Consider the following 13,156-nt stretch of genomic DNA (forward strand, 5'->3'; position numbering starts at 1 on the left):
CTTGCTCGCAGAAAGTTAACAGCGTTAGTTGACAGCCCGCTCGGGTCAGTGCGGTAAATGGAGCAATGCTAATTCTCTAGGCTGTAAAGTATTATCCCTATTGTTACATCACAGAGCTACACTCTTGCATCTCTGTTCAATACCATGCAGGGTTGCCTGCTTATGTCTGTAGGATCCTAGGGTTGCTCCTAGGATTTTTTTTGGCTACTGGGTTTTGTTTGAGCTCGTATGTTCAGTATTGCAAAAGCTAACTCTGTACAGCATGTTTAACACAATCATTCTTGACAGTCGCAGCTGGTGTTTAATATATATTATTTTGTTGATGGTACCAAGTTAAATTCAGTGTTTCCCAAGAACCTGTCAACATATTTCTTAACCCAGTGCCAGAGTAAATAGGAAACCTTACTCATAATGAGAATGGTGGGTAAAGCCAAGAAGAGGAAGCTCACATTTCTTTCACTGTTACCTTTTTTGTTTGTTTGTTTGTTTTCTCTCTTGATTGTGTATGTCAGGCTCCAGCTATTCTTTCCTTCATTACTGTAATAAGAAAATTAAATTGTTTCATGGGCCAACAATTACTAATGAACTCATGGTGCTCTGTGTTGCCATGACATATGTAATGAATGCAGATAGGTCTTTTTTTTCTTACACTGATAAAGCTTTTGCCCAAAACATTGACCGTAATATTTAACAAGAATTAGATAGAGTTTACTGTGTGTCAGACAGGGGTGCAGGTATCTGTCGTACCTCCACTTGCCACTGAGAAAGCTTTTTGCTGGGAGAAGATAGCCATTCCTGTCCTTGGTGGGGCAGCACATGATTCTGGAGAGCTCTTTCTTTGTGGGTAAGATGACACATTACCTGGAACAGAAAGTGGCTCCAGTTATCTCTGCTCAGATATTTATTTTGCATCTCTTTTCTCACCTTATGCTAGGTTTAAAGAGAATGGCTCAAGAATTGTCAAGGTCTTGCAGTCTTTGCAGCTTTGCAATTAGATGTTATTTAAAAACTTTGCTATGTGTCTGTAACTTAACTTTCATCTCCATACATTACACCTCAGCTGTGGCAGCTGGATTTGAAACTGTCAGAATGCCGAACCCATGGTCCAAGTGAAAAATGCCTGACCCGAGGATTTCTTAATAGGTGCTTAAATTACGGGGAGAATGAACCAATATTCTCATCTGTTTTGACCTCCAGAAGAGCACAAATGTAGAAGTTTAATCCAAGATTTTCTAGTTTAGTTTGAGCTAAAAGCAATCTCTAAGAAAGATATTTGGCTGCTCCTCAGGGATGGAGTGAACAGAAAACCTGACTTATAATTAGAATGAAGGACGCAACAATTAGAAAACCTCTTACATCCTTCATGTAACTACTTGTATGTTCAATTAAGTGCAGTGATAAAGATGCTTTGTTTCTTACCTGTGTGTGTATACGTATACCTTCAGTTTATAGGTTTATGATGACCAGTATGAATGGTCATGACAAAACAAAAACTTGGTTGGTTTACTGGGATTTTCAGTTGACAGACAACTCTAGGAATCCACTATGTGGAGATATCTATATATATGGATTATCCATTACACAGAGATATGTAATGGAAAGAGAAAGGAGGGAAGGAAGGAAACAAGGATATTCTGACCCTTTCCTAGGACGTCATGCACTAGAGGTGAAACACAGCTATGCAACAGTATGACATGGGAATCAGGATGTTGAAAAAACATTTTATAAAGTATGTTAATGATATCAACAGCCTTTCTATAGTAACCCAGTGACTACAGCAACACCAGGGTACCAATCCCTTTCCTTGGTTCCGGAATAGCCTCCAGGATGGGTACTCTGTCAGCTCTCTTTTCACAGAGTATGCCCTGGGTTCAGTTTTTGATTGTAAGCAGCCTCTTCAGGTGAACAGGGCAGTGCAGCCAGTATGAATGTTTCAAATACTGTGTTTCAAATATTGCCAGGAATCAGAGGATGTTTATTGAGCAGAAGGATACAGCTTTGAACAGTTTTCTTTTATGACCTTACATCTTCTTAGGCATGTGACCTTTGGAGAAGTCTAGTTAAGTGATTAGAAACCATTATCAGTTGCTTAGTCACCTTCTTTCTGGAATTTAGACTTAAGTACATAGCCATAATAAAATGATCTGTACAGCTCTGTGTATGGTAAGTAGACATCCATGCTGAATTGAATATGCCTGAAGGAATTGTCTTTTGCTGTGGTGTTCCCTTTGTCAGCATGGATATCTTATGGATAAATACTCCTTTGACACCTTGTTCTCCTGCTCTTTCTGGAGCAATTCATTTCTGGAAGACAGAAGTCAGATACGTACATGGTATCCTTCTTCAGCTGCTAATGAAAAGGTCTGTGCGGCTTCATGAAATGATACCTTACTGCTTTGCCAGGTTAGGTGGGGCTCTGCTTTCTTTTCCTCTGATTCAAATAAGAGAGCATACTGGCCTATATGGTTGCAGGGTATGTTCCCTCTTGGTTCACACATTCAAAAATCCCTCATTTTCAGTGTTAGTATTGTATTTAAATTTTCATGTGCAGATTGGCGCTGCTGTACTGGATAGCCTGGCTAAATGAGCACTGTCTATTTAGGTAGTGTTGAATGAAAATAATCCTCTCAATTCAGACCCAACATATCAGTCACATTGAAAAAAACTGTGGATAATTTTATCTATACCATGCATACGAAAGAGACTCGAAGCACAGATGGCAAAATCCACACCTACCCACAGTTCAGGGCAAACCTCTGTGGCTGGAGGAAAAACTCTTTTGTGATGAGTGAATGCAATAACTAAATGATCTGGAAAAATATCAAATGCATGGAGATAGCCTACAAACAAAAAATAGCTAAGAACCTTCCTCTGCAGCTCTTGTTTAGTTCTCAGCTGCCGTGAGTTGGTCCTCACGTGGCATGTGCATGTCTCTCCTACTCAGTGGAGCAGAGTTTGCAAAGTAAGTGTTCACCTACACTTGAATATCTGATTAATAGGAGGACAAAGAGTTTCTCTTTAACCACTCTGAGAATTGTTAAACCATTCTTTCTTCTGTAATATTTAGTCAAAATACTCCTCCAGGTACAGTGCTAGATACAAGTTTGGAGGGGCTTCATTAGGCTGACACATAAAACTGCATCGTTTCTCCATAAATCCATTATCCGGTATTCAGGCAGGAGTGAAGCAAACATAAACCTTGCTCTCATACAGGCAGAAATGCATGCGTGCATACGCTACGCACGTGCACGCACGTAGAATTTACATTAAATATGATATAGAAAATGTATATATTTATACATTCTAAAATCTGTTTCTAAAAGGGTGGCATCTGTGGACTTGGCAATGATTTTGCTGGAGCTAGATCCAAAACCTATTTAATTTATGAAAGCCTTTCCTTTTACTTCACTGGTAGTCGATTAGGCAGTATTTGTGTATATTGCCTAGTATGTACACATACACACACATACATAAAATCAGGGGTTTGGTGGAGTTCTGTACTGGAATTTGATAATCACCATAGAAATGAATATTACAGAAATTCTCAAAAGGCTTTAATTTCCAGCTTCAGGGGAATGCCGCAATCTCTGACCGCCTGCTACAAGGCTAGGAGCAGCGACCAGCTCTTCACAAGCTGGGAGGGTGGTTGTCAGGCAGGTACGTGCAACTGTACAGTCTGCGCAGACCTGCAACTAGAAAATAGGTCATAAGAGTTTTCAAAATCTCTGTCTTAGCTTTTATTCACAGGTACTTAATACCTGGAGAATCAAATTATTTATAGAACTGTTGCCCCAGTTCAGCTGTGTGATTTTAAAGGACGTAGTTACACTGTTCTGCAGCGACTAGTTGAGCTCCTGAGGATAATAAAAGTTTTAGAAGGCCTATAACATTTTCAGCGTGAAATGGATCCCTAGCATTGCCAACCAGAGTGTCAGAAAGAAACAGTATTTCCCCTCCATGTTCTTTAAGATGAGGTTAGACCAAGTGATAGCACAGTTTATTTTTTAATATAATAATTGAGAAATTTGCTTTCAATGATTATTTGGACTATTACTTGAATTCTCTTTATTTTGTAATCTGGTTTTAGGGGTTTTTTATGGTTAGAAAAGGAGTAGCTATAACGTTGCTGATCTGGATTCTGGCAGTTGGAGGTGGATTATGGAACATGTGTGATGAACAGCGAGCCCACTTTGTTCCTTTTAAAGGACTCTATTCCTTCTTCACCCAGCAACAGGCAGGTGTAAATACTCTGAACAGCTGTGCTTCCAAACCCTCCTCAGTAGCTAACCTGATAACAGATAAGCCACACCACAAACACAAACAAGCATTATAACTGTCTAATTAGACACAAAGGAGCTTAAGATCAGCAGTAGAGCATGGCGACGAAGCCAGGATCTCAAGACTGAGGCTGATATTGCGTCTCTGGCCTGTGTATTACAGTAACCTGCCACAGCGGTTAGTGATTGTTTTTTTGGAGGAAGCCCTTTAGTGGGTTTGAGAGGCAGGTTTTACAGTCTTCACAGTTCTGGATGTCACCTTGATGAAAAATGAGGCTAGCATTATCTCAGCAGTATTGCAGGATGGGTAGTAAGGAACAAACGTTGGTGAGCAGCTGCACTGTAATTTTAATGGCTCTTTTTCAAACGCTGGGCAGCAGACCTGTGCTGGTGGCGCAGTGTGCAGTACAGTGAGCAGGCCCTTTCCTGCCGTAGAGGTACGGTATCCAGCCAAAGAGATTTCGCTGTCACCTGCCCCTCCCGTGTCTGGAGTGTGCCGGGGTGGCTGTTGCGGTGCAGGCACCGCACCACCATTCCCACCACAGCTCCTTCGGCCTTTCCCTGCCTCTTTCCATACTCTTGCTTGGTGGCAGCAACGGTCCTTGCTCAGTTCCTCGTGTCCCTTGCTTGTGTGACAGCAGATTGGGATATGCAGATAGCAGTGGAGGCTGCTGTGGAGGAGAAGGTCGCTGGGAGGAGAAATGCTGTGGGTCTCTGGAGGACATGGATTGTAGTTGAGATCAAGTGAAGAGCAAGCAGAGAGGCCCACATCTGCACTATCCCTAGCCATTCCTTGCCCCAGATGATTGCAAACCAGAACAAACACTTTCAGGCCTTTCTCTCCAAAACATCCTCTGATTTCTTCCCCTTTCCATATTCTTTGTCCACTGACTTAGTTCTAAGTCCTCTTCCATTTTCTCTACCATGCTCTACTTCATCCCCATTGGCCACAACCCGCTGGTTTGCCACCAGAAAACAGTTTGATGGTGATCAAAAATTGACCTTTTTCCTTCTGAGTTTGCACCCTTTGAGATTCAGCATTCAATTTTGCCTGCACTTGAGAAATGTTGGGGTGGCTCTGAGTGGAATTTCTTACTTGGCTCCTGTAATCAGACTGCAAGAGCTGCAGTAATACAAATACTACGTGACCGTAGACATGGCTTTGTTCAAACTGGCTGGCTGCCTCTCATCTGGAAGAAATGTGGTGTGGATTATTACAAGCTCCAAGTTACTAACAAAGGAGCATTCACAGAATGTAATTTAAATTTGGTTATGGGAAGAAGGAATAAAAACAAAAGTACCAGCAAAGCAAAGAGATACCAAAGGGTTCCTGTCATGTGGTTAGACAGAAGACAATTGAGATGCAGAATTAGAAAGTGCGTAAATGCTGTATGCTCTATTTTCCTAAATGCTGGCATAGCAAAAACCTCTTGGGCAATTGCCTTACATCTTGTGCCATATGAGTTCCCCTGACTGATCCCATGCATAATATTCACTCTGTCACACTCTAATACTAAAATCCTTTCAGTTCATAGGGAAACAGGAATTAGCACATTCATTGTTTTTATTAAATTAATTACATTTATAATTCAAATTTTTTCTTAAACTCCAGACGTTTCATTAGGGGGTTTATTCAGAGATTAAGTCTGGTACCCATCATGAAACTGATTTGCTCAGCTTTGCTGAAAAAGCTCACATTACTCCTGGGCTTAGAGCTCATATTGCTCTTATTGGCCTGCAGCTCATTTTAATGCTCAGTTACACGTCCTTGCAAAGTAATAGTTTTAACACTACCTCCAGCACTGAAAACAGCCTGTAGAGATTTTAACATTCCTTTTCTGTGGGCTATTAGGAGCCGTTAGTGCTGAAAGATCTTGACAGAACCTGCAGAGATAAAGATTTCCTGAATAAAAAAATTCATAGTGTCATAGGATAATTCAGGAATAGGATAATAGGTTGGAAGGGGCCTCAGGAGGTCTCGAGCGCAGGCTCTTGCTCAAAGCAGAGTCAGCAGTGAGATCAGAATAGGTTACTCAGAGCTTCATCAAGTCAGGGCTCAAAAACTTGCGAGGATGGAGACTCTACAGCCTCACTGGGCAGACTATTCCAGTGGTGGAAAACTCATTTCTCTTAGAAAAATATACCATGGTAAGATTCTTAACAACCAAGAAAATACAGAATCAAAATAAACTAGAGTAAACCCGCTCTTGGTAGGTAATAGAATTGCATGTAGGAATTAGAAGTATTATCTTCTATTTATAGTATCTTAGCTGCCAGAGGAGTGGATGAGGACCTGAAGCTTGTTTTGATGGCAGCTTGCAAATGTGAGAATACAGTTTCTACCTCAAGATTGTTAATAAAAATGCTATGTACATTTAATGACTTTTCTCACAGTTCGCTTTGTCACGTTTACCCCTCTAGCTGTGCTGCAGTTATTAAAATGTTTTCCATTAATAAGGTAAGGGGTGTTTTCAGTGAAAAAGGTAAGTAATTTTGATACAAGGAAGAAATATTTTACAGTGAGAAGAATCACTCACTAGAACAGCATCACCGTGGGAGGTTTTCAAGATGTGATTGGACAGGGTGCTGTATCTTCCCATCCGCCTCATCTAGGCTCCCTTTCCCATGAAAGGTTGACCCAGGTGATGTTTTGAGGTCTCTTGCACCCTGGGCTATTCTACAGTTCTGTGAGGTTCTTTACACTGGTCAAAGTAATAAAAAAACAAATAACCCATGTAATCAAAAGAGATGAAATAATCTGAGATACAGCCATGAATAAAAAAAGGTGGGAGAAGAGTGCAGTGTTTGACAAGAAGGTCAGGTTTTTATTACCGCATTTTAATTGGATCCTGTGTTAACAAAACTGGGAAGTAATTCGACTGCTACTGACAATCTTCTTTTATTCCACATGGTGTCATTACATTTCAGGGACTATTTTGATGAACCTGGAGTGTGGTGGTAAAATAGGTTCCAGGATGTAACAGACACCCTACCAAGTACCTAAGACGCCTTTCCTTCTCCACTGCCCCGAAACAACAGTCTCTATGAGCTGCTAAGAGAAAGTTAACGCGTTTTTGCAGTTTGTATTCGCATGCATCACTGGTTTTTTCTGAATCCTTAATTCTGTTGTACCACCTGTGCTGTAGGTGTGAGCAACATTGAATTGAGAGGCAATTACCAAGAGCTTCATTCCAAACCCTCGCTGGTACGGGGTTACTGTATGCCATTTACCAGAAGGACAGCAGGATGATAATTAAGAAGGGAAGCCTCCTGCAGTGGCTCTTTCATAGCAGTCAACTGGCAAGAGGAAAACTCTTGTTACCAGTCACCCTTATGAAGCTTACCCCAGATCTCTTTTGAGGTGGTATATAGCAGAACATTTCACCGGGGGTGTATTTATAACTAGAAAATGTTCTATAATGAGTCGCTGAGTGTTGAAATCTGCAGTCGTACGTCAGGCTGGCTGATGCTTACACAGAAGGCCAGACCTTTTGGCTGGAATGGGTCAACTTATGTAAAGAGTATTCAGGGTGGCAAGAGGTACACTAAAGGTAAAATTGCTTGATTACATTGGAGATTAATCACCACAGAGATCTGAGTGAGACTGTTTCCAGTTCAGTGATGGAAACATTACAGAATTTTTGTCTTATCACTACCTGTAGGGAATTGTAACAAATAATTACAAATATAAGACAGAATTAAGGATAAATCCATGGATTAGAATGCTGGTTTGCTGTGTTTGCTAGATGCAAATGAATTTAATAGTTAGACTCCTTCTGCTCAGGAAATTAATTTTGTGATAAAAAGAGGAAAAAATATTGACTTACTAATAGCAGCTTGAAAATTGACAGTTCGTGGAGATGGAACCCCCTGAATCTCAGTATTTTTCATAGCCACTTGCTTTAAAGCCATTAACTTATGCAAAATAACACCTTTTTGATTAAGGGAAAGACTATCAGGTGCTTACGGTGATAGATTTCCTTTTCTGGTTTCCTTAGGAGTTGTAAAAAATTGTCATCAAAATGAAGAATTGTGTCTACTAGAGCTGCTTACAGGGAATGCGCTGTGGAAAAGATGAGGAGGCAGCTGTATGTCATGTAATGCCGTTACACTGATCTTATTTTGATGGGTATGAGCGCAAATATCCAGGACTGGTGTAATGCAAAATGGATATTTATAGGGTTGTATAAATATAAATGGGCTGTATATGGGTTGTAGTACTCCTTTCAGGAGAATGTCTTTTGGAAATTGTCCGGTTGTAGCACACCCAGAACCAAGCCTTAGATTTAAGATATGAATGAAATTTTTGGGATTTAGATGTAATCAAGGTTGTGAATTCCACTAGAAGTGCATTAGCAATAACTGAAGCTCAAAAAAAGCGGTATAAAGTCTTTGGCTGTTTTGAAAGACCAAATAATTCCATTCTCCATGCCTGAGGCTGCAGTACATGTTTCATCTGTGACAAAATTATATTGAAAAATAGACAACATTGATGAGTTCATTTTTTTAATACAATGAATTAACTTCTGGATTTTCGCATAAAATACTGCATTAAAAACACGTCAAGAAGTATCTGCAGCAGATCATCATCTGCTACCAAGACCTAGAGCAAACTAAAGCAGACTAGATCATAATAGTAAATTCTCTTTACCGACAACTTAATGATACAGTTTTAATTACTCTTGCCTTCCAAGTGCCATTGCTGTAAGAACAAAAACTTTTCTAAGCTTGAGCTTTAGTTGACCTAAGAGTTGATTATGGCCTGGATATCGGAGAGGTGCCCTTACCTGTCCTTTCTGCATTAGTCTATTATTCTTTAGACTATCTGCATTCTGAAAGATTCCAGAAAGCTTATTTCTGAAAAGCAAATCATGATTTTCTGTTTTATTTTAAAATATTTTGACTAAATCATCTCTGTTCCTGTTTCTTTTTAGAAGCAATATATTACAAGAAACAGAGGGCAAGTTCAAATTTATTCATTCTTCATTAGATCTTTTCTGTTGCCTGTCAAACCTATAGTGATCAATTATTTTGCATTATAGATCAATTGTAAGTCTCATGATGTCGTAGATATTTAAGGGGAAGCTCTTATGCTGACTCACACAGAAGCGGCTGTAAAATACGTACACAATCTCCAGTAGCTGCTGGAGGTGTAAGTAGGTGGTACGGATGGCATATGATACTGGAGATGTGTTCACGATGGCTGTCGCTGGACAGAGAGTACCCTCATGTCTTAGAGAGAAGATACCAGTGTTCTGGGATACGAGGACGTGGGGTAGACCATCAGGTACTCCAGAGTATCTGAACTGCTGACAGCGATCATGGGGGACCTGGAGATTGAGGAGCATTTATTACACTATGGTGATTCCAAGCCAGGGCTATCTGTAAAATGTTCACTAAGTTTTCAGTCAAACCTCACTCCTGTATAATTCCTCTTTCATTAATTTTTATGGGTACTTGCGAGTTGACTTGAGCTTGTTTGAAAATGGCAGTTGGCTCATCTAGTTTAATTGAATGTTTTAATGAAACCACATTTGCTGACAACGTTGGCACTAACACCTTTTGTATTTGGTTGCAAAGCAGATGAGTAGTTGTTAGCAGATGGAAGTTAGCAGGCTTGTGTTAAAGTTTTCAGTGTCTAATGGCTTGCAAATAAAGCAAGCTTACAATAACAATTACTATTTGTTTATTATGTACTACAGCTAAAATTTCAGATTAATTTTTGGAGGTTTCCTATTTTGTACATTTGTAGTTGAATTTTGCATGATTTGCAGTCTAGATAGAAATTCTTTTTCTGGCAAATGAGACTGAAAGAAGATACTATGCAGCATTTGTTCTAGTGGTTTTGCAGATAAGTTGATACACTCAGGGAAGACAAGAAATGTATTTTTGCACTTAAGGTACTGTGCCATTACTCATGAATTTTGCATGGCTGTGGATTCCAAAAGCCGGCATATAAAGGAGAAGCTAGGCTTGCTAAATATGATGACTGAATGCTGATTCAAACCTCAGACTGCATTTCTGTCTGCTATTAATACCCTGTTGCTGTTATTAACATCCTTTTTTTCTTTCTACTTCTATCTATTTCTGGTTAAGTAGGTGTATGGGAATTCTTCGGACACAGTAAAACCAATTTGGGGAATAAGCAAGGCATCTCTAGCTTGCTGAAATAATTTCTTATCTGCTGGCATAGGCAAAGGTGCAAAATATTTGCTGTTAGGCTTGGGTGGTTGGAGAGTTTACAGAGATAACCCTAAACTCTCCGACATATGTGAGAACCGAATGCAGCCAGTGGTCAGGGCAAGTGCAGGTTCCCTGGGCGTGTTAGACTCGTGCCAGCAAGGCTCCTGCCATGCCCTTAGGGAAAGTTTGCCTGTCTTCCTCAGAAGATGAGTGCAGGGAAGGGAAGGTGTGCTAAGGGAAGGTGACGCTGCTTTGCTGCCTTCTCTTTCCCATACTTTCAGTACTCAACAATACGCAGTGGCACAAGGAAATTTCATCTGTTGTTTCCAGCTGACAGATTTGTGGCTATGTTGGTTTAAGCCTGCTGGGAATGATGGAAAAGCTTTTCTTTCAGTGTTCCTTTCAGATGAAATGTCAGCGTATTCTTACATGAAGTGTATGTATCTTATGTCAACCTGCCACTGGCTCAGCAAATGGCCTTAGGCATGTCAGCCCGCTGCTGTGGACCAGTGCTGTGTTCAGGTTAAAGAATGCCTGCATTTGTCCCAGGTAAACGAGCAGACCTTTTAGCATATGTTTCTGTACCACATCCAAAGAAATAAAATAATCATTACAGATTCTGTTGTGAAGGATTGTGCAGTAAAAGTTTCTTATGTTATGGCAGCGCTAAATATTACAGAAGTAATACATAAAGGTGGTACTGAAAGGTTTTGAGTTCTCAAAAATAGGAGGCTCCAGACAGATCTCTGTGTCGTGATCCGTTCAGACAGAGTGAAACTGCAAATCTCTGAAAAGAATCTATTGCAAGAACAGGAACCTGCTTGCAAGTATGCAGTGGAAGATGGAAAGCTCTCTAATTTCCAATTTACTTCCAATTTCATTCTTCTGGGGAGATGAACTTTCATTCCTGTTCCCATTTAATGATCACCTCGCACTGCACAGAGAATCCCTTCTGTAAATTTCTTCCTCTATCACAGATGATGGGCCACATTTTTGTTCTTGTTTGAGTCTAGGGGAAGGACTCTGGGGTAATTAGACTGTCACAAGCCTTTTCTGACCGCTTCTTACAGCACATTCTGTTTAATAAGAATGAGAGCTGTGTTGCAATTCACTACAAAGGAGTTAAACAACTCTCTTAAAATTGGCATGACAGAGTTCCGCCTACCTGAGAGGAGTACCTCATCTAACATACCACTCCCCTGCTAGGAAGGGTGCTCACCTCCACCTTGTCTGTACTCTTTAGAAGGGCAGCCCCTTTACTGAGGATATGTCTGGACAATTATGTGGATTGTCCAAAATGTGGTTTAGTGTCACTTGCGTTGGGGGATAAAATGACCAGCTACTGGCCTGTGCCACTGCTGCAGCTGTGTCTTCTGACCTAGGCAGAGCAATGCCAGCTCAGCTGCAGTCCCTAGACTGAGTTTGATGTGAACATTACACGTGCTGCCAGCTACCAGATGGCCTGATGTCTGAGCTGTTGAAAACAGTACCATGCTACTGGAATAATTATAGCATCTGTAACTGAGGTAACAGATAGGTATCAAATGATGAGTAAGAAACAAAGGAAATTTAAAGGAAATTTTTAAAAGTACATATAGATACCATTTCCTAACTATTTCTTTCTTTAAGCATTAAAATTTCTTTTACTTCATATCTAACTGTAGTAATAGAATTTTATATGAAGAGGTATTAGTAAAATGGAGTTATGGGTATATCAGTACTGTAATAGACTGGCTGTTACTGTTTGTAGAAGAAATCAAAGCCTTATACCCTGTAGTATTTCACAGCAAGAGGAACTCCATCTCCGAGTAGTATCAGGCTATGTTTGAACAAAAGCAGGAGTTTTCTTACTATGAACTTCAGGGTGTGTGTCACGTGCCTGTGTCCTGTACAAAACTTAATTATCCCTGTTACTTTATTTTTTCTTCATTAACCCATTTGTTTGTTGTTTTCAAGCTCTGCAGAGTAGGCAAAGAGAGTCAATTCTGCAACAGCGCCTAATCTGATGAGTGCCTGATCCTTATTTAGGTACTGAGACACCCTTGGACAGCCTACAAAGTGATGTATCTAACCTGCTGATTTTTTTTTTTTTTTTAATGTCTGCACTTAAAATCTTTTTCTTGGAGACTTGGGGAGGCAACAGATGTTTCAGGTCCTGTTATTTTTCTGACCAGATTTACCAAACATCTGTCCTGGTCTGGTAAAGAGAATGAAGTTCTCTTGATTATGTCTAATGGGAGATCCTAGCAAAGCAAACAAACAAAGAGAAACAGACCTCTAGAGGACTCTGTGATAAATCATCAGGAGCAGGAGAGACATGTCTTTCTCTCTCACTCTGAAACATCATCTGGTCTGCCCTGTCTTCTCACGTACAATCCAGGTTTTAAGAACTGGAGGGGACCTGGACATTTCTTTTCATTCCCTTCTTTAATTCTTTAAGTCTATGTTTAGATTTTTTTTTTAATTAATAATAATCTGTTTTATGTTATCCTTCAGCAGTGGGAGAGTTGACAACTCCAAATATGTTCTTAACATTTATTTTTACTTTTTTTTTCCCCAGGGCTTGTGTTATCTTGGGTGTCATATTCCTCCTGTCATCTATATGTATTGTGATCAAAGCCATCCACGATCTTGCGAAGAAGGTGCTTCCGGAAGTGGTAAGGTGACTCACGTTCTTTAAAATGTTCTCTTTGTTC

At 40.1% G+C, this 13,156-nt stretch overlaps 1 protein-coding gene across 1 annotated transcript in view; it reads left to right on the forward strand.

Annotated features, from left to right (window-relative positions):
- LOC104499762 (transmembrane protein 163-like) overlaps positions 1 to 13,117 on the forward strand; it is a gene marked incomplete at its 3' end in the record, with an annotated part of 76,498 nt that extends 63,381 nt beyond the window's left edge. Inside the window, exon 5 of the mRNA XM_010143315.1 lies at positions 13,021 to 13,117. Coding sequence (XP_010141617.1) covers positions 13,021 to 13,117 — 97 coding nt within the window. The remainder of the gene's footprint in view (positions 1 to 13,020) is intronic.
- Positions 13,118 to 13,156: the final 39 nt, after the last annotated feature.

The sequence above is a fragment of the Buceros rhinoceros genome, unplaced genomic scaffold, assembly GCF_000710305.1.
Source record: "Buceros rhinoceros silvestris isolate BGI_N320 unplaced genomic scaffold, ASM71030v1 scaffold18689, whole genome shotgun sequence".
Classification (NCBI taxonomy): Eukaryota; Metazoa; Chordata; class Aves; order Bucerotiformes; family Bucerotidae; genus Buceros; species Buceros rhinoceros.